Here is a 21,445-nt window from a genome sequence, read left to right as displayed (position 1 = left end):
CAATCAAAAAATCCAGTGGAAACTAGATGGCAGAAGTGTGTAGGCCAATCTGCCCACCAGCTTTTTCAACTTCGCTACCTACAGATGTTTTACCGGTATGATATTTCGAAACGCCATGTTATTTCCCATAGACAATCCACGCCCGGAAGTTGGATGGATAGGAGGCGGGACTTATTCTGGAGAGGTCAATGGTCTGCCACTGTCCACACGTTCTCCTAATGATCTTTTTTACCAGCTCCATTCAAATGTAGCTATGGCTAGTCCACAAACTCTAACATTGTTTGTGCCACGTATAGCACAATATTAACAACGATAAGCATGATAAGTTGGCACAAACAGCTTTCATTCCTTTGGAAATAAAAGCATGTAATGACATGATGCTTGCTAGATATTTTCTGTTTACAATTAAAAGTGAATTATGAGCCTGGTAGCTACAGTAGGCTACCTAGCTACGTGGAATGCGTTTCAATCGGCATAATATAATGTGCTTCATGTAAACAAATTATCAAGACTCACCAGTTCCGTTACACAAAGGCAAAGACAACTCTTCATATTTTTGTCCATTTTCCAAATCACAGTGAGTGCAGCCTATGTCAAAGTGCCCTGACCGCCCTGGCTCTCACAGTTTAGCAGTAGTGAGAACCAGATAAATCCGCAATTTCCTCTAATCTCGTCTTTGTTTCCTTCATGATTTCCCTTTATACGTTTCTTATATTTAAAAGGAGATACTATCAATCATCATCAACAATGACAAGCCAGCTTTTCTTTCTCTCGCTTTTGTACACGCCGAGACGAGTTCTCAATTAAATGGTAGCATACGTTCAAGTTGGATCTTAATGGAGAGGACCCGAAAAGTATCATCTTTATGTAACATGCTGTTGGTGCATTTTGACATTGTAAACGTTCTCTAACAAGAATGCAAATCAGTTTGCAGTAAAGTTAATATTTATTTAATATTGGTCCTTCCTCTGTCTCTTGGTGCCCTACACACAGTGCGCGATGCGTGTGGTGGTAACAGCAGCACTCATCACTGTGCTCTGCCTGTTTGTGTCCACTCCACTGTGTTGTTTTTTTCTTCGCGGAAGTGAAAGCATCTCTGGGGTGACTGGTCCACGATCAGGAAATGTATTTTTTCACCCCAAACATGCCAAGTCATTACAAGTCAAAGAGGCAAAGTCCGAGTCAAGTCTCGAGTGAATAGTTCAAGTCCAAGTCGAGTCGCAAGTCATGCCGAATTTTATCCAGTCGAGTCTGAAGTCATTAAAATCATCACTCGAGTCTGACTCGAGTCCAAGTCATGTGACTCGAGTCCACATGTCATCTCTCTTCAATGTAGAGGTGGGTCGGTCGCGAACGAACTAGTTCCTTCGAACGGGTCTTTAAAATGAACGACCTGAACTATTTCGCCTTTCCAGTTCTTGTTCGTTCTTTCGTTCGTCGCTGAATCACACTGACCTAGTGCTGCTGTGAATGCCTCTGGCCCAGCTTCCTAAGGCGAGAGCCAAACCAATCGTATGCTGTTGTCTGTATTGTTTCTAAAACGTTCTCATCGAATTAGCCAATGAGGGGCATGAAAGCATAGCAACCGTTTCCATGAAAAAAAACAAATGGGCTAGTGAGACTAGTGGGAGAGCATACGATAAAAAATAACGATAATGTACATTAACAATTCCATTTTGCATTTCAATATTGGCATTTACATTTAAATATCTGTCTAATGGTAAATGCATGCTGTCTTTGTATTTTCTGTGTCATGTCAGGTTAATAAATGTCTCTTCAATCTGTCTCGTTCGTTCGTTCTCACGCCAAGACCTGTTTCACTTCGGTCTGTCGTTCTCGTTAAGTCAGTCACTCGTTCTTGGCAGAGTGAAGCAGAAGAAGCAGAGTGATTATGGCTCTGTAGCCTGGGCAAAATGGGGACTTGAAACCTTTTCATCAATATAATCTTTCTGCCAAGCCTTTAAACATGTTTGTCGGCATAGCCTACTGGGTCTTTGTTCCTTTATGAATGAACACATTTTTAAAAAAGAAATTAGCTGATCTAGCCGTAGTCTACTTCAATATGTCAATTTAATGTCAAGATGAATGAACACATTAGCTACTGCTGTTTTGTCTAAAAGTACACATAATCATTTAGTTGCAGCTATATTTGCCGCTACAATTACAGTGTTGTGTTGACCGTTTTCACAAACGAGGAGCTGAGAACCTGCATTCCATGATTCACCGCTGAACTACGTTGTAGGCTACCGGAAATGCGACTGAACGAAAGAACGAACGATTCAGAACGAATCATCTTGGCGAACTGAACGACGCGACGTGTCATGAGAACGAACGACAAAATCCACCTCTACTTCAATGCCCCTCCCTCTTCAGCCTATAAAACTCACGCCAGAGGGGCATATCTGGGCTCGCAGGACTATAGGCTACACGTCCAACAAGTAGGTCAACTTCCCCATTCTCTGACATTTCTTTAACAGGGAAAAGGCTAAGCACGGCATCTGGTAGCCGCATAGTGTTTAGTTACAGCTGCCATGATGTTGAAGGTGAAGCTGGCGGTGCTGACTGCGGTGGTGACAGCGTACATATGGAGAGACACGTTTGACCCTGGTAGGTGTGAGCTCATTTTTATCAAAGAGAGTGAAAGGATGCATGTAACATGTGAATGAGATCAAATGCATGCTCTAACTTGCACACCCTAAAGCATTGCATAACTTTATTACTTACTTGCACAACCGAAAGCTTTACACAACTCTATCATGTAGACTGAGTACAGTTGAGACATACCGTTGAGACACCTTAAATATCTTGCTTGCACAGCAAGCCCAAGTTGTGAATTTGCTATACACATGCTTAGTGCCCTCTTTGATCATGGAAAGTATATCCCATCCAAGGATATCGGCAAATGTTTGTTTTCCAAATGTAGGATTTCACTTCACCATGCACCTTCGACAATGAATAGCTCATTACACTTATGTTACTGTTAAACGTAACTGGTAGGCCTATCATTACAAACATTATTCGGTGTCGGGTGTCCTAAAAACTGGCATATTTCATGGCATTGTGTGTAAGGTCGTTGCAGAATCTAGAGAAATCTGTGAGGTGGTCAGCGGGGGACATTTGAGACACACATTGGAGTGTTATTACTTTAACATTACATTTGTAGCCTAGGCTGTTCGCCATATCTGTTACTGTGTCACATTTTGTTCATGATGTATTCATTTTAACCAACGCTAATTTAAATTAAATTAATGAATTTAAACTGCAACACTTTGCAATTTCTATGTTTTTATTTATTCAACTTTCCAACGAACGGTTAGTTAACTATACATCATTAAAAATAGGTGTCTCAACTGTACCAGGTAGATGTCTCAACTGTACTCTATAGCAGTGTTTCCCAAACTTTTTTTCTGGAGACCCACTTTTTAAAAATGACAGACCATCGCGACCCATTTCACTTTAAATCTACCCTGCAACCACCAATATTGTTTTAGGCCACAGGTTCTCCAACTTTTCTATGCCTTCCCCAACTATAGGATCTAGATAGATACATCCTGCTTTAAACACGGTTGTGTTGCATTTTGAGCACCATCAGCGTGAAAAGTTGGAAATGACTACTGAAAAGATACGTTTTAATGCGCATTCGAGAGTTTGGGGAAATTCTCGCATGTTGCGCAGTCGTCATTCGTCAGCAAGCTGTTCCTGTATTTCTAAAAAAAAATGGGCTAGGCTACGTTGCGTTGCAGACAAATGGGTCCATTAGTCTAGGTCCTGGGAAAGATTTGTATGCACTTCATTTAGCGGAGAATATCTCAACTGTTATAGAATAATATGACCCCATTGAACAACGTGGGATGTGTGCCAAAATCGCTACCCGGGACGAAAGTCCTGAAAATGACCACAATAGGTGACACTATTATCACATTATAGGTGAATGGGACTTTTTTTCCCTTTATAGATATTCTCATAGACTTCTACCAGTTTAATCTTCATAATAAGAGAAATACTTTTTGTATTACACTTTGTCTTAAAAATAAAATAAAATATGCAAATTAGCCAATATCTCATTAAATATGCGTACATAAACTCTTCAAGTTTATTCCCTGTGTTGCAAGGTAAAACGTTCAACTTTTTCTCAACAGAGTCCAGGTAGCCTATGGGGATTATAATGAGAACTCATTCAGTGATAGGATTTTTACAACTATTGCCTCCCTTACATTTGCAGTACTTGCAGCAATGGATACCAGCTACCCGACAGGGACAGCCATTCTTGTGTGTACACTTGCCACACGAGCAGGGATCTGGCAAACCTTCAGGTTTTGAGATTACAATCTCAGGGACTAATAAACTCCCCTTTCTTACAAAACCATAAGCATCATGCATTTAAGATCGAGGTGGCATCTGTAAATGGTGCTTGGACCCAAAGCTGCTGTTGATAGGCTCTTTGTATACAGTATGTTTTCTTGCATTAGTTGAGGTGCAAGCGGTCCTCTCAAAGTCCATCTTAACTCATTGAGTGCCTTCCCATGCGTTGAGTGCCAAAAACGTAATATTACGTTTTTAGTTTTTTTTTTTTTTAAATACGAAACTAGACACTCTAACACACGTTATATGTGATTTTGGAACTCTGTGATGAATGGAAATTAAATATATGACGATCGTGAAACTCATGAAAACGCACAATCTGGACATTTTATCTGGATATTTTATCATAACTCGGTTGCCGCTTTGGGTCGAATCAGTGACGCATGCACGTCAGGTCAAAACCAGGCCATTTTCGTGGGTCTATCACAAGGTGGCAGTCTCGCCAGGTCTCGCTGATCACTTCCCGGAAAGTTTACACAAGTAAGTAACAGGCAACACTTGATATTCCATGAAAGACGTTATATTCCCCATTTCTAAAAAAAAACTGTGATTTTGATGAAAACTAGTCACTGTTTAGCTTGGGATTTCTAAGGAACAGATGCGTGTAGAAATACACGGTTTGCACCCACCGAGAGCTTAAAGTCTCACCTTTTAATTGAGCTATTGTATGTAGCTATGACACAGAATATGCTGTGGCTGTACAAAAATCATCAACAATGGTCTAGATTGCTGGCACTCTAGGACAAAGCTCCCGAAAACAGCCTGGCATTCAATGAGTTAAGGGCATGACTATCAAACGCAGCAATGCGCAGGTCATCAAATGTCTCCTTGTCTGTTGATGGTTTGAGACATTTAACCAAGAATGTTTCCGCCATTTGTATTGCACTCTCTGTTAGATGTGGACAGTTGAAGTTGAGGATCAGAGACGAGTTGTCTGGTTTGCGGACAGTGTTCAGAGCTGCAAGTTTGGTTGATATTTTGCTGGTTGTATCGCACCCAGTCAGCGCATGTAGTGCTGGGAGACACTGTATGAGCTCGTCTCCCAGCGCTATGCAAATATCATGAAGTGGTAATATTGATCTGTTCACTCCTGAGTTGCGGATGAGCCAGAGCTCTTGGAGGCCAAGATTTCTCCAATTGACTGTTGTGTGGTATAATAGGCACACAAAGACATCTGTATCACCTGATGACAGTGTCAGTTGCACCGGACTTAAATCTCTCACTTCGTCGCTCAGTTGGATCATTAATAGGTCTCTGCTGAGATGGCTCAGATTGTTCTAATGGTTGGGTTGTGCAATCAGCCTTAGCCATATCCCTTTGTAATGTTCTGTAGCAGGATTTGGTGTGGTATTTTATGATATCTTGCTCTTACACTGTCAGTTGAAGAACCCTAGCAGTTCGAGTGTCATTAATCTTTGTTTGTTTGGCAAGCGAAACAATAACACCCCTGCTAATTTCACCACTAGAGAGGTACTCAGATTGCTTCTTCTTCTGGCATAGGATGCACTCGTCAAGATTGATATACTACTGTTAGGTTGCTCAAAAAAGCTAGATTTAATTTTTTTTTTTACCATAAAACATTTCCTACTTCAAACAAAAGTTGCCTTAAACATGACATGTCACTTTCTATTTTTAACCCCCATAATCCACAGATACTGTAAATTGAAATGAATTAATCAAAGCCTATCTTACCATGTTTCCTGCTGTAGCCCAGTCAATGAAGTATTAGCTATGTGACACTGGATGGATAAGTCGTTCTCTCACTCTCTCCAGGTAATTTGATATTTTGTAAAATAAGGTTTCAAATATGAGTAATTGGTATGTACCAACTTATCTATTATTTGGGAGGAATAACTTCATGACATGAATAAACTGTAACTTCATCAATTTGTCTGAGACTATGTGATCACAAGTTGTGATGACATTTTCCCCATTTTGCAAAATAAAAGAAAACACTAGCAGCTAGTTAGCTAACAAACTGTAGTTAGCTAGCTACAATACACACCAAATTAAATATAAAACTGATACAAATTCATTATAATTGTACATATATATAAGTGTACACAGCAACAGAAAGAATAAAGAGTAGATTGCCTTGCTTTTCTTGATCTCACAAGTCATCTTGCTTGACAGCCATGTGCTCTGCTATGATCTCAGGTCACTATGGCTGCCAAGTAAACTTTTGTTGAAAAAAAAAAGTTGTGGTGATGACAGCAATATTTAGAACAGATAGGAAATGTAAGCTTTTAAAGTTTAGGTTAATAAATAACTGGCAATTCTTGTTTGTTGCTAGTTGTAGGCTATGTGGTTGACTGTTTTTTAGCCATTTTCTTTATTGACCCTTTCAACAATAAAAACAAAAACAATGCTTGAACGTTCTATTTGGGGCCCCAATCTACTGCATTAAGATAACATATGGAATGTTAAAAAGGAAGTCTTGTGGGGCCAACTATGATGCTAATGGAACTCTTTTGAAAGGGTCTATATCAAATCAGAATGCTTACACTCTTCTATGACCTTACAATCATTGTCATTGTGAACATTGTGATCACCTCAGAAAATCTATAGCTTCAAGGGTTTATGTACGCATATTTAATGAGATATTGGCTAATTTGCATATTTTATTTTTGTTTTTAAGACAAAGTGTAATACAAAAAGTATTTCTCTTAATATGAAGATTAAACTGGTATAAGTTTATACGAATATCTATTAAGGAAAAAAAAAGTCCCATTCACCTATAATGTGATAATAGTGTCACCTATTGTGGTCATTTTCAGGACTTTCGTCCCGGGTAGCGATTTTGGCACACATCCCACGTTGTTCAATGGGGTCATATTATTCTATAACAGTTGAGATATTCTCCGCTAAATGAAGTGCATACAAATCTTTCCCAGGACCTCTACTACATAACACTGTGGACGTCAATTCCGATGTAAACAGCAAATAACTCTTGGGTCGTTATATTGTATTGTTGTGTATTATATTATATTGTATAGTCGTTATATCAGAACGAGGCTTTTGCGCAATAGCCGGAAGAATGCGCCTTTACTTTGGAGTTAGCGAGGTAGAAAACGACAGGAATAGTGTTTAAAATGTCAATTTAAATTGTAGCTTAATATAATGCACTGTTGTGCATTTTAAATCAGAAATAAGAATGTGAGGAGGTTGCTATTAACTTTATCTATTGCATCTACAATCGAAACTATCTACATGCAAATTGAATGGCCTTATGTCCGGTCTATGGATGTCTGCTAGTTGACAGCACGGTCACTAGATTTTAATCGGTAAAGTTGAGGAGCTGGTATCTGTTAATGTTCGTGCAAATAGGCGGATTCATGTCCCTTGCAGTTTGCAACTGCGAGGTACATGGCAGGCGCCCCACAGAACGGTTTCATTTTGAGAGGTAGATATCCATGCTCTGGCATCCCCTCTGCGATGCGTTCGTCCCCCAGTTCCATGCGCCAGTTTCATGAGCTTTTATGACAAAACCGTGACTGTGGTAGTTAACAAACTACATCCTAATAGATAACTGTTAGCTTTCCTGGTATCAAATGACAAATGGTATCAGTTAGGCCTATAACGCAACATAAATTGTGCTGGCGACCCAATTAAAATCTCCTGCGACCCACCTGTGGGTCGCGACCCAGACTTTGGGAAACACTGCTCTAGGGTACAGTTGAGACACAGTCAAGACAAAAATACACCTTATGTTTATGAGCTAATTGTGGAAAATATAAACTACTTGTGACGGAGTTTGGGACTCCAGGATAAAGGTTTGACTGAGTGGCAAGATATGGATTGCGATTTCCGGTCAGAGAATTCACGGACACAGATCCACTGTTTATCTTCTTTAATCTTAACAGTTTTGTAACTTGAGTTGACAACAATGTTTTGTATGTGTCCATTTGATATGTTTAGTATATGTATGTAATTGTGTGTGTGTGTGGTTTCTGAAATGAAATAAGGAATAAACGTGGATTACTAACACAGCCATTGATGTTGTGCATGAGATTCCTGATTACCATTACAGTTAGAATGAATTGCCACTAGATGGCGCCAGTGTATAAGGAATGACCAGACTGCTAGTACACTCGTGAACAGAAGGACTGTGTCTCAAGTCGCGTACTTCTGCACTTACAATACCTAATTTGAGTGCATGAGGGTGTTCACACTGAAAATTCCAACGACATGAAGGGCGCTGCAAGTTCCCGGATGGTGCACTCATCATAACGGTCAAAAAGCTGAGTGTGCAACGCTGGACACTTTTCGCCCTTAACGGACGCCATCTTGCCCAAATAGCGGAAGGGGAGGGATCGTTTTCAAACTCGTGGTAATCGCGGTTGAGAAAGCTGAAGCAGCAGCAGTGGAAAACAGACTTTACGGAGGTACAAGCAAGTTATAACATAAACGGTTCATGTTTTGACACAGTATGACCATGTCACTGTCGAATTGAGGACGGCAATAAAGTTATATTAAAATGTTTGCGATCGTCATTTCCGTGAAGTGCACGGAGTTAGTGTTTGATATGAGACAATACTATTTTGTTAAAATTTGCGCACTCGGCCAGTAAGCACACAGTGCACATAGTGTACTACACGAAAGTGTACTCACGTAAGTACACCAATTGAGACAGACTCAAGGTATTAAGTGATTAACTTGCCATTGCTACGTTAAGCATATTAATGCAACACAGTTAATGTCAATGTTAACAGACATTACTAGGATACTTCACACATGGAAAATGATGATTAATTAGATGAAGTGGTAAGCTAACATGTTAGTTAACTAGACTAGCTAGACTAGCCACAAGAACACAGGATATGGCTTTACTAATATTGTATGCAAACGTACAAAATACAACAAGTTAACAAGCTAACGGGTTCACATTCCGGTGACCTAATGATAAAGTAAAGTAGGTAACTTACATTCTGAATTTACGCACACAGGAAATAGGTACATTGTTGTTCACGGTTTTAGAGAGACAACTGCAACGACTGTAAAACGAGGGAAAGTAAAATGGGGGGAGGGGGAGTCGATACTTGATGATGTCATCCCTTCGTCTCTCCTATCACAGGCTTTCTCACACAGCCGCCCCGAATGTCTGGCAAACTAGACATTCCAACCATAGAGAAAGCCTCAGTATTTCAGGTCACACCTGTCTCTGGTTTGTCATCGCTCAGCTGAGTCAGTGGCACCCGGCAGATGACAGGTTGAGTCCGGTCTTTCACCTGTACAGAGGCGGTCCTTACCTGTCCGTTGTCGGGTTTGAACTCGGGGACCAAAGATGCTAGTTGGTTGTGAGCGGGCAGAGGCACATTAGCCTTAAGGGTCTTCAGCAATTCCAGGAAAGTCTCTAAATGGTTCTCTGCCTCGCTGAAGTCTTCTGCACCAGCTGATGTAGAAGAAGGCTGGGGAGCCGCCCCGTGCAGGATCCTGGGTGTAGCACTAATGAGATCCTCCCGGCTGGCAAACTTGCTTAAGTCAGGTGAGTCAGTTGTGATTTTCCCACTGAATGCAGGCCTTTTAAGTTCTGAATCATTAGGCTCAGGTTTAATGACAGGCAGTGCTGGACACTCATCCTCTAAGTGATAGAGAAACTCTGGGCCTCGGTACCAGCAGTGTGAAGGTCTCTTGTCTCTCTTACCGAGGTGACAGTCTCTTGTAGTTTATTTATCTCATGGCAGTACCTTTCAGCACGTTGGGCGTCTTTCGACAACATCCTCTCTGTGTTGCGTAGGCTGAGTGGTACAGCTTCTATGCTGCTGTGAAGCAGGGGGGCACCAGTCCGTTGGAGCAGAGGGGTTGCATAGCGTTTGACTTCATCCACGTCGATCGGAGAGGTTTCTGTCTTGAGCAGTGTCAAGGTGTGTTGGTCCTTTGACCTTATTGCTGCCTTTTCATTGGTGTGGGGGAGAGTATCAACCTGACACGCTACATGATGGAGCAGCTCTGTATTCTGGGGGATGATGGATGTGTGCAGACACTGCTGTTCTGATGAGAAGACCTCTGTAATACTCGTCCAGCCGAAACGGGTGAGTACTGCCACAGGACCTCCTAAAGGGCCAGTGCGCACCGGCTGTAGAGGAACGACGAGGTGAGGCATATCAGAGCCTATCAGGAGAAGTGGCTGAGCCTTGTTAATGTGTGGCAGGGCCAGATGTCGGAGATGTTCATACTGGCTTTGTAGGGACGTCACTGGATAGGTGTGCTCAGTGTGAGCTAGATCTTCAGAGGTGAAGGCGTTGGTTATTCGGTACCTCTTGGAAGGCTGGTGCATGGAGGATACTTCAAAGGTGACGGAGGCTCCATGAAGCTGCTCTACATCCTGCCTCACAGTTCGCAAGGCAAGGGTCTCTGGATCTCTGTCAAGCTGCAAGTGTCTGACTGCCTGTGGTAGAATAATGCTTCTCTCGGAGCCATCGTCTATAACTGCATACGTCTCAATCGATCTATTGTCATTATGCAGGCGTACTTTCACCACTTTGAGCATTACCTTGGGTGAGCGAGTTGACCTGTCTAGGTAGATCTTGGCAGCTGGAGCAGCTGGAGAGTACACTCTTCTGGCTTTGCTCAGCAACTTCATGCAGGGTTGTCAGGTGATGCTCTTTGCATGTTTTGCATGGCCGCTTCAGTGTGCATACATCTGCAGAGTGAGTCCGCCCACACCTCCAGCAACGCTGTCCATCCTTAATCCATGCCAGGGCCCTTTCTGTACTTAGGCTCTTAAACTCTGTGCATGAATTCAAGAAATGTTCTTTACTATTGCAGTAGGGGCAGAACGGTTTGAATTTGTTTTGTGGCTTGGGATGCTGAGTCGGGTGTGTTTCTTCACCTGTGCTATAGAAAATAGAGGTAGATCTCTCCCCCTGCCTTGTAGGGGCGCGATTTTCTTCCCTAACAGGATGTTGCACCTCACTCTGGTAAAGCGCTGCTGCTCAGCTTGCTATGAGCTTAGCTTGGGATTTCATCTGAAGCCAGGCTGATAAATCTGGAAGGCTGTATGTTCGGTCAGAACCACTCTGTAAGAAGTAGAGCCCGACCGATTTATCGGCGGGCCGATATTATCTGCGGGCCGATATTATCGGCCGATATTACACTGTAAAAAAAAAATAGTTGAGGATATTGAAAATTTGCAGGCAACCGTCTGCATTCAGAATTTTATGATTTGCCAATGATGTTCCCATGATAATCTCAATAAACATTACAGTGTTATCATAGTTAAGTATTCTTATTTAAGTCAATTTTCAATTCCTCATTGTACCAACAGGGATTAATCTGTTTGCTGAACAGTCGGCATGTTTTGCCAACGATGTTCCCATGATAATCTCAACTATGATAACACTGTAATGTTTATTAAGAATTCTTAATTAAGTCAATTTTCAATTCCTCATTCTACCAACACGGATTAGTCTTTTTGCTGAACAGTGACATTCACAGTACTACAAAAAGGCAATTGCGGTAATTAAAATTTATCAGTCAAGTATACATTTCTTTTGTCATTGTTCTACACAATAACAAAATTTCAATAATGTACAACAAACTTCACACTTTGATTTTTTTTTATTTCAACAAGTACTGTTGAACAAAATCACAAGTATTCATACAATTTAAGAGCATGCCCCCTGAGTTATACCTATTTTTTGTCTTTTTAAGCAAGAGGTTAAATGGGGTTTAATGTCTAAATCAAAATATGGCCCTTCAGTAGTTTGGTTTCACAGGCCAAGCCGCAATAACAAGTGCAGTTGTATTGGGGTGTCATGTCATTCTGATCTACTTGCTCTGAAACACAAGCTGCATGTTTGACACGGCCCCTCTAACGGTAGATACTGATTGACCCTACACAGCCTAAATACACAATGGCTGATTCAGAACATGGGCCTGCACAACCTAAATACCATAAGGTTCAACATGTCTGGTAAGTAAACGGAGCTTGCAATAAAAAATTCCTTGAGGTCAAAATAAAACCCATAAAAAAAAAACAAAAAAAAAAAAACACACATTTTTCTCTGAAACAGCCATACGCTAACAATGAGAACATTGGTCGGTATGCACTTCAAAATACAACCTTGTATTCACTCTAAGTGCAAATTTGGTAAAATGTCATCCATATTTTTCCCTCAGAAACATAGCCATACTCCAACACCGTGGGAACATGGGCCATCAAGGGGGTGCGTGTCTATGTTCCCACAGCCCATTGGTCCCACATCACTAAGACTTTTAACATTTTTAGGCCCACTGGTCCCACTGCATATTCCTGCTGCTCCATTTCCCACATTTCTAAGATTTTATTCAAATTTAGGCCATATGTTCCATGGCGGAGAGAAAGGCACATGCTCTCAGTTTACTCTGAAATGTGGCAGCATGGAATTGTGGGCTTATATTTGAATAATTTCTTAAAATGTGGGAAAATGGAGCAGCAAGAATAAGCTGTGGGACCATTGGGCTGTGAGAACATAGAGCTGACCCCCATCAAGGGATCTTGATGTTACCAACACGCATTTCAAAACACAGCCTCGTCTTCAGTCTTACAGTGCAAGTTTGTTAAAATGTCATCCACATTTGTTTCCTCAGAAACATAGCCATACTCCAACACCGTGAGAACATGGGCCATCATTGGAACTTGATGTAACCAACACGCATTTCAAAATACAGCCTCGTCGTCAGTCTTACAGTGCCAGTTTGTTTTTCAGAGATCGTACACGCTGTGTGCATTTTGGACCAATCTCCATGAAGACATTTTGCAAAGTATCGAAGGTATACTTCAGAGCCTTTGGGTAGGAGATATTCAGGGCATAAAGGAAGCCAAAAAGGTATGCCAGAGCAGTTGGAGTATCTGGGATATCTTCCAAAACAACTCTCTCTTCGAGGATGATGGCAATGTTTTGCACTTGCGTAGATGTCCCTGGACCACAGTCTTCGAGAACATAAAGAATGCCCACAGCCACGCCCTGGAGAGCCACATCATCTGCATCGGTCTCCTGCAGAAAACAAAAGCACAAAAAAAGGATTTTTACACCTCACATTGACTTTGCAAATCTGCTCTGCCCCCATCTACTCATGACAAAACTCATGGGGCTGGGTCCCATTACATGACACTACACAACACTAGTATTATACACTGCTCCAAAAAATAAAGGGAACACCAAACCCAAAGCAATGCAACTCCCCGTCAATCATACCAGAAAGGAAGCACTCATTGTGAATTCATTTTGCCTGCAGTTTTGTAAATTTAACAACCAATGAGCAGTAATTGTAGGTAATAACCAAACTACGCCCCAGAAATACTTTTTTTTTTCTGCAGGCATCCACAGACCATTCCAACCCCCACCCAAATACTTTCCGTCTGATTTTTGGTCACGTGTATTCACACCCCTGTAGCCTACCTACAATGTAGGTTAAATGAGGCAGAGTATCATCCACTGAGGTTGCTCAGCTATTGGTTCTCAAAGATGACACATCAATGTGTGGCAAGAAGATTTGTCGTGTCCACTATCAGTGTCCAGAGCATGGGGGGGGATGCCAGGAGAAATGGCAGTACCACCACCACATACACGCACACTCACTTATTCAGTCTGTGCCACTCTACCCTCCCTAATACCACTGCATGTTTTACGTTGAATTTCTATGCATTAACCCCCCCAGCTGATCAATGACACAGAGATGTTTGAACTGTTGCCCTCAGAGAGGTGCCACAGGTGAATCAACAAAGACACCCACCCCCTCTTCTATTCATTACCTCATCTTACACTAATACTCTATTTTTATTCTCTGTTGTATTCTATTACTCTGTCCTACATGTATGTCAGCATACTTTCAGTCTGAGTGTGCATGAGTATAGTGTACACAGTATGAAACATAAAAAAGGCACTGTAAGTCATTATATGATTTGTTGGAAAAAGCGTAGTTCCTGTTTGATGCTAATGACTACTTACAAGGCATTCTTTGAAAAGTTCCGTAGGGTCCTCACGGAGAAATACCGGAAGTCCTCTAAGAGCAGCATCTTTGCGGTGCCTGAGGATGTCAGAGGTCTATGACAAAAAAGCAGGAAAAAACAGTTTAGTCATAATAATTCAAACACTTTCTAATAGTAAAAATATTTTTACTCATTCATTTTTTTCCTACTCCCATATTAATTAAAAATGTCCCCCAGCAACTACACTGTTCCAGAAACATAAATGGGACACCAAAAACAAAGCAATAAAACTAAGTGAATCATGATCAAGTCAATCTATGATATCAGCCTGTCCAGTTGGGAAGCAACACAATGTGAATTTATTTTGCCTTCTGTTGTGCAAATATAACAGGCAATGGATAGAATTTAGAGGTAATAACCAAATAATGCCCCAAAAATAGTTATTCCTCTGTGGCATTCACAGATGATCTTTTTTGGTCATGTGCATCCTGACAGTTTCATATCCCTGATGGCATCATGAGGCAGTGGATCATCCACTGAATTTGCTCAGCTAATGGTACTCATCCAAGATGGCTCATTAAAGGAGAAGGTCGGTGTGAAATTGACCTTAGCTGTACTGAAAGATGTTGCCGAGTACTCACATGTGTCCAATAGGCACCTTCGCTCACCCCCTAGCATTCCAAATTACGCCGTTTTTAGCCGAGTAGCTGTGGGGGCATAGCGTAGCCTATGCAACTAAATCGCTATTTTTACACCATTAAAAAGGTTCCAAGTAACTCCACACTGCATTGGTAGACTTCTGAGGGTCTTGGAACCCTTTTAATTGTGTAAAAATAGTGATTTAGCTGCATAGGCTACGCTATGCCCCCCACAGCTACTTGGCTAAAAACGGCGTAATTCGGAATGCTAGGGGGTGAGCGAAGGTGCCTATTGGACACATGTAAGTACTCGGCAACATCTTTCAGTACAGCTAAGGTCAATTTCACACCGAACTTCTCCTTTAATGTGTGCAGTACCCATCAGTAGTGTGCAGAGTATGGAGGAGATGCCAGGGGACGTGACCGCACACCAGGGGACGTTGAGGACAGACAGTTTACAACCTAGCAGCAAGATTGCGATCTTCTTCCTTGCAACATATGGCACAGGAAGAACATTGCCAGAGCCCTGCAAAACTAGCTTTGCAGGCCACTACCGTGAATGTTTCTGCTCTAAATGGTCCGAAACAGACTTCATGAAGAGGGCATGAGGTCCGGGGAGTAATTTGCTTATATCACAGGTAATGCTGCCAACAACATTTGTGAAGAGCATAGGGCGCCAATGGTGGATGTGACAATTTTGATGTTCAACAGCACACGATGTGCCATCTTGGATGAGCAGCACTACCGGAGCAAATTCAGTGAGTGATCGACACCGCCTCTCGGTAAAATCATCTGCCAGAAAGAAAGAAGCGGTCTGTGGCCACCACAACAGAATAACTGTGGGCTGTTTTTTTTGTTAGTACCTCTAATTTCTACCCATTGCCTGTTAAATTTGCACAAAGACCCTTTCACAACAATTGTTTCTTTCTAGCTGGACAGGCTGACATAGGTGTATGGCTGACCTGGGAGTTGCATTGCTTTGCTGTTCCTTTTATGTTTTTGAAGCAGTGCAACATATGTTCTTTGTTTTTAATATGATCAGTTTAAAATAAAAAAAAGCCTGGCCTGGTTTGAGCAGTCTTCCAAAAAGCTAAGAATTTCCACCACAACATACCTCATCATCAAGCTTCGCCATGACATCATCCATAGCCTTTCCAAAGGCTGCATTTCGGGCACGGTACAGACGAAGTAGTTTGGGAGTGTAATTGTCCACTGCAGCTCTAAAGGTCCTCAACAGCATCTTGTTTGTGATGCGAAAAAACTCAGCATCAATCTGTCAAATACCCAAAGCAACATACACAAAAAGGAACAGGTCAAACAATAGAAGGGTTCTCAGCATAAGGAAATGTAACCAGATGTCTACAGCCGTATCAAATTTGTAAATTCTTACCTGCTCCTTGAAAAATAAAGCAGGCCATCTGTCTTGCACTTCTATCACCATCGGCTTGTCATCAACAATCTCCCTTCTCCTCAGGGAAAAGGTAATCTCCATCGTTTCTCTTACGAATTTCTCATCTATTTTGGCTGTCTTTGATGCATCCACCAAGAGCTTTCTTTGCTGTTCAAGTGAGGAATCATCCTGCTGATTTGGATGTTCAGGAAAATGGTTGATCTCCCCACGCTTGGCCTTCTTCAGTGTGTATGGTCCAGTCTCTACATTGGCCTTCCTTTTGCTGTTGAGGGAAACGTCACTGCAACCTGCCAGCCGCAGTTTTGCTCTGAAGTTGCTGAACTTGTTCCGGATACTGCCAAGCCAGCCATCATAACCGTTGCCATCAACATCTCTGAGGCATGGGTATTTGGTGATCAAAGCAACTGCAATGGATTCTACTTCGTGAGGCTCAGGGTACGCTTTTATATCAAAGGCAGCATGGGCAATTTTGTCAAGAATGTCTGTCTTAATGTCTCTTGTAACATCAATGCTTTTCTTGGTCTTCTCATATGCCTCATTGCCTTTTCTTAACTTCAGCTCAACATCAAGAGACAGAGCAGGGATAGGGAATGGAGAGGGCCACTCTGACGCACTGCGCAAATTTCTTGTGGAGGTGGGTGAGGGGCTGGGTGAAGTTGCAGGTGAGGCTCCTTTGGAGGAGCTTAGACTTGCAGTGTCGAGTGACGAGATGGATCCAAGGGACTGCGATAGATCCAAGTGATCTTCATAAGCTGAATGCCCTTTCCACTTAATGTGTAGAACTGCACGTTGAGGTGGAAGTTCTGATATCTCTGACAAATTGCAACGGGCATTTTGGAATTCAGGGTCCTCAAATTGCAATTGGAAATCCCCCTGAAGTTGTAGTTTTTCTTTAAGGAAATCCACAAGCGCATCCACAGACTCTGGCAAGTCTGGAAGTTGGACACGCCTTGCTTCATCAGCAGATAGTACAACTCTAAGCAACAGTACCTATGGAACAGGAAACATTCAGGTTAAGGAAAATACACTGCTCAAAAAAATAAGGGTCACACCAAAGCAACAAAATGCAACTTCCAAATCAATCATATGTCAGATAACAGCCTGTCCAGTAACAAAGCAACTCATTGTGAATCCATTTGCCTACTTTTGGTCATATTTAACAGGCAATAGACAGAAAGTACTGGCAATTACTAAAATACGCCCCAAAAAATTGTTGCCAGGTGGAGTCTCAGACCATCTGTTTGAGTATTTGGTCACATGTGCATTTAGGACAGTTTCACACCGCTTTACTAACCACGAGGCAGTGTCTGTCACCCATTGAATTTGCTCAGGTAGTGCAACTCATCTCAGATACTCATGGGGCTGGGATGAGATGCAGTCACTGAGCAAATTGACTGGGATGAGAGGAGTTGCAGTCACTGAGCAAATTGAGAGACACCACCTCATAATACCTTCAGGTGTCATAATGCACATATGACGAAAAACTCAGCCAGAAAGGAAAACAGTAAGCAAAATCAATTCACAATGCATATTGCTTCTTAACTGGACAGGCTGGTTATCACAGAAGTATGATTGATTGAGAGTTGCATTTCATTGTTTAGGTGTTCCCTTTATTTTATGAAGCAGTGCAATACATTACACAATACAAACACATTTATAGAATTGGAATTTATGAGACAAGTTTGGGAATAACGCAAGACTCACCATGATCCGTCTAACAATGCGTCCTCAGCGTCACCCAGAGCTTTCCCCCAACAAGGTAAGCTGCCAAAGGATAGAAATGATTCAATTGATTGACATCAACAACCATGATTTCACCATAGACACTGTCCTCTACTTGAAAAGACCTATAATGCTCAAAGTACCAGGGAACGAGCTTCTTTGACAAGAATAATACTTTGCCACAATGGACAATGATGCTCAAAATTTTGAAAAACTCTGGTTGCCCATTGCAATGGCCAGCTGTGACAATCATACCTTGAGAATATTCTGTTCCAAACAGTTCGAGTTTACGAGTAATAGAAACCGTGTCAACATGTGGCAATTTTCTTAACACCGCAGATCTCTGTGCACTGTCCAAAGTTCCCACATGAACAGCTACAACTTTGTCGATGTACAAGTCAGACTTAAAGAGGCTTTCTCCAGCCAAATTGTATGCCATTAACTGCTGATGCTTTGCAGCCAAGGAAAGCAGTACATTCTTTGTGTTATGTACATCCCGAGCGACTGTTTTAAAGACGCTGTGCTTTGATTCGAACCTCATGGTCCATAGTTCCACTAATGGACCATAACAGCGTATGAGGTGTGGATAATGCTCAATTATGTGATGTTTTGGTTTTAAGACAAAATCAGGAAACGTGGCTTTAAGTAGTAAGTGATGATCTGATAACTTAAATGCCAGATAACTTAATGTTTCTTCTGTGAATTTGTCAGAAACAACTATTTGAACAATCTCCTTCAAGTCCATTAATATTTCCCATGATGGTTCACTCTCTGGGACGAGCCAACCAACCATGAGAGGAAGCAGCCGCAGCAGCGCCCAGTTTTCATGCCCATTCCCCCCAACAGACTTCTTTGAAAGGGCTGATTTAGCGATGATCTTAGGCTTGTTGACTTTATCTGTGTATTTATAGGGGAATGATCTGATGCTGTGGTTAAGTCGGTCCAAAGTGAAAAAGCCTTTAGAAATTAAGTCTGAAAGGCACAATGCTAATTCGAGCGGAACAATGCCTTCAAAAGTATCGTGCAAGACATCAGGGGGGAAACCTGTTACAGGATGAAAGTTAGACAAATGCTTACTCAAAACACACTCACGTTTAACACCATTTACGCTCTTAAGTGTTGCATTTCGCTTAAGCTCGTCCACAAACTCATTGTGCTGTTCAACAGTTCTCAAAACAAAATCCCCTGATTTAACAGTTGCTATTTCTCTATGACTCACTAAGCAAAAACGGCAGAACTTATCCACAATAAAGCTTTCCTGGAATCCCGCTAAACTATGTGCTCCGAGATTGTCTGCACAGACACAAAACAGCTTCACATTAACAGTCGTCTTCAAGTTCTCCACAAAGACCCCATGTTGACCTACCAGCTTAAGATCCTTTATAAGGGGCTCTAAAAAACTCTCATAACCAAACTTCCTGACATCAACACTCTTTCCTAAAGCTCCCAACTGAATGGATGTCAAACCTGCCCTGAACTTCACTGGTAAGTTTAGGATGACCCAGTACACTCCAACTACTTTGTGGATCTTGCGTGATGTTCCCAACGGGTTGCACAGTTCAAATTCATCAATATAAAGGGCTATACTGATTTCTGTCTCTTCACCAAGGGAAACATTGCGCTGCCTAAAGTACTGTCCATCCTGGAAAGTCCTGTAAACACCAGGCAAGTGCTCTTGACTCAGAACTAATGCACTTGAATAATCTGGGCGTCTCAGCAAGTTTTCAAGCACCAAAGTCAATGGTACATAAACAAACGTGTTTCTACTATCTTGAGTGTATCGATATTCCACTGCCTCAATCAAAGGAAAATGCTGTGCAAAATACAAGTTTCTTCTGTAGTCAGTAGATAGGCAGCCCTTTTCAGAAATTGTTGACAGTAATTGATTGGAAGCAAAAACAGAGTCAACTATCTCCTTAACTAGTGTGTTCTCTGATGAAAGGTTGTGTTTTGCCAGAACCTCTGAAACTGCCTGAAATGCGTTGGATTTGGAGCAAATCAATACATCACGTAGACCCTCAATTATTGTTTGAACTGCACTTCGTGAGACATGCAAGACAGTTTGCATAGACAGTAAAAGACTTGCAAGTTTGTTCTCAACTGTTGTACCATCAAAATGTTCTACTGCATGTTCCTCCAACACATGACTCGATTCTTGTTGAATTAAAGTTGAAGCAGCAGCATCAATACTTCCAGCTGCAGTTACAGCAAACGGCTGAATCACAGTTCTAAAGTCTTTTGTACTATACTGCTTATGTTTTCTGCTTTTATGTGAACTGAATGTTTTGTAAGCATTTGTTTTAAAGTCACAACCTAAAAAGGGACACTGAACGGTTTCCTGAATTTTAAGATGATTTCCTAGGTGTTTAAAAAAGTCCCTTTCAGAACATATTTCCTGAAAATCACAACATTCACATTTGAAGGTGAAATTAGACTGATCATGAACAAGTGCACCTTTGTGATGATGTCTTGAAAGGTGTGACTTTAAGGCTCCTCGAGTTTTAAACACACAAGGACAGTTGGAATGAACACAAGGCCAGTGGTGGGGTCTCCTGTGGTGAAGCTCCTGGTGTCTGACAAGATTGTCCTGGTCTGAGGAAAAACCGCAGTACTTGCAGAACATCGGAGATTTGGTGTTCCTATCTGAAACATGTAAACAGAAAGAAAGAAAGCAGTGAGCTCCAATAAGTGAATTTGCAAATTACAGCAGGACCTATGGCATGACCAATCACATTTGCCAATCCCACAATGGCAGGTGAACACACCAAAGCTAGCCAGGTGACATAGTACTTATAAAAGAGACAGTGTAATTTATCCATTCTCTGAACACGACTATTACACTGGTACTGAAATCCAGGATTGTGACACCCAAAGGCATTTGTGAGACAAAGTCGGCAAACAGTCATACATTGTCAATTTGGGTGTGCTGAATTCAAATCTGCCATATGCCGAGCTCTATCTGGTCTGGTAAATTACATGGCTAGTGCCAGATAGACAGGCACCCGTGGCACAGACTAATGCACTCAACTTATGAACATTACATGACGCATGATCATTGTGCACACTGAAATCAGAAATACCGCACTGGTTAAAGAAGAGGACCATAGCCTACTGTACCACAGATGCGCTGACAGTTTGTAAATGGGAGAAAGAAACAGTCAATATGGTCCGACCGTCGCTCGAAAGTTAGCTAACGCGAATGCCATATGAGCTAGCCCAATAGCAAACACTGCGTCAAAACTAGCACCTAGTCAATCGAAATCTTAAATTAATAAAAACGCACACAGACATGTTAAATCATTTCTTGAGTAGGACACAATGAGGAATACATGCTTAAAGCCTGTTAAACACGTACCTTTTCAAAGTTTGGCCATCCTGCAAGTCAAGTGGAGAAAACTT

The 21,445-nt window shown here is 41.7% G+C and overlaps 1 protein-coding gene and 1 long non-coding RNA gene across 3 annotated transcripts in view; one reads left to right on the top strand and one right to left on the bottom strand.

Moving 5' to 3' along the window:
• The first annotated feature begins 2,332 nt into the window (after window positions 1-2,332).
• LOC143134168 (hydroxysteroid 11-beta-dehydrogenase 1-like protein) overlaps window positions 2,333-21,445 on the top strand; it is a 40,692-nt gene continuing 21,579 nt past the window's right edge. The window contains exon 1 of one of the 2 annotated variants that reach the window (XM_076294329.1): window positions 2,333-2,438. Coding sequence is in view for 1 of the 2 variants with exons in the window: in XM_076294328.1 (XP_076150443.1) it covers window positions 2,532-2,607 (76 nt within the window). In the remaining variant the exon portion in view is untranslated. Of the gene's footprint in view, window positions 2,608-21,445 lie in introns of both variants that reach the window. The other variant, XM_076294328.1, reaches the window with a different exon arrangement.
• Window positions 14,350-16,559, bottom strand: LOC143135177 (uncharacterized). The gene is made up of 3 exons (XR_012988830.1): window positions 16,304-16,559; window positions 16,028-16,186; window positions 14,350-14,390 (listed from the first exon to the last, which is right to left on the bottom strand). It is a non-coding gene; the product is annotated as an uncharacterized LOC143135177 (long non-coding RNA).

The sequence above is a fragment of the Alosa pseudoharengus genome, unplaced genomic scaffold (assembly GCF_046254945.1).
Source record: "Alosa pseudoharengus isolate Yale_2024_CS ecotype anadromous, Long Island Sound unplaced genomic scaffold, YU_APseudo_1.1 YU_APseudo_1.1_scf_2, whole genome shotgun sequence".
In the NCBI taxonomy this organism is placed as follows: domain Eukaryota; kingdom Metazoa; phylum Chordata; class Actinopteri; order Clupeiformes; family Clupeidae; genus Alosa; species Alosa pseudoharengus.
The sequence above is the reverse complement of the archived record's forward strand: the minus strand, read 5'-3'. Positions and strand labels throughout refer to the sequence as shown.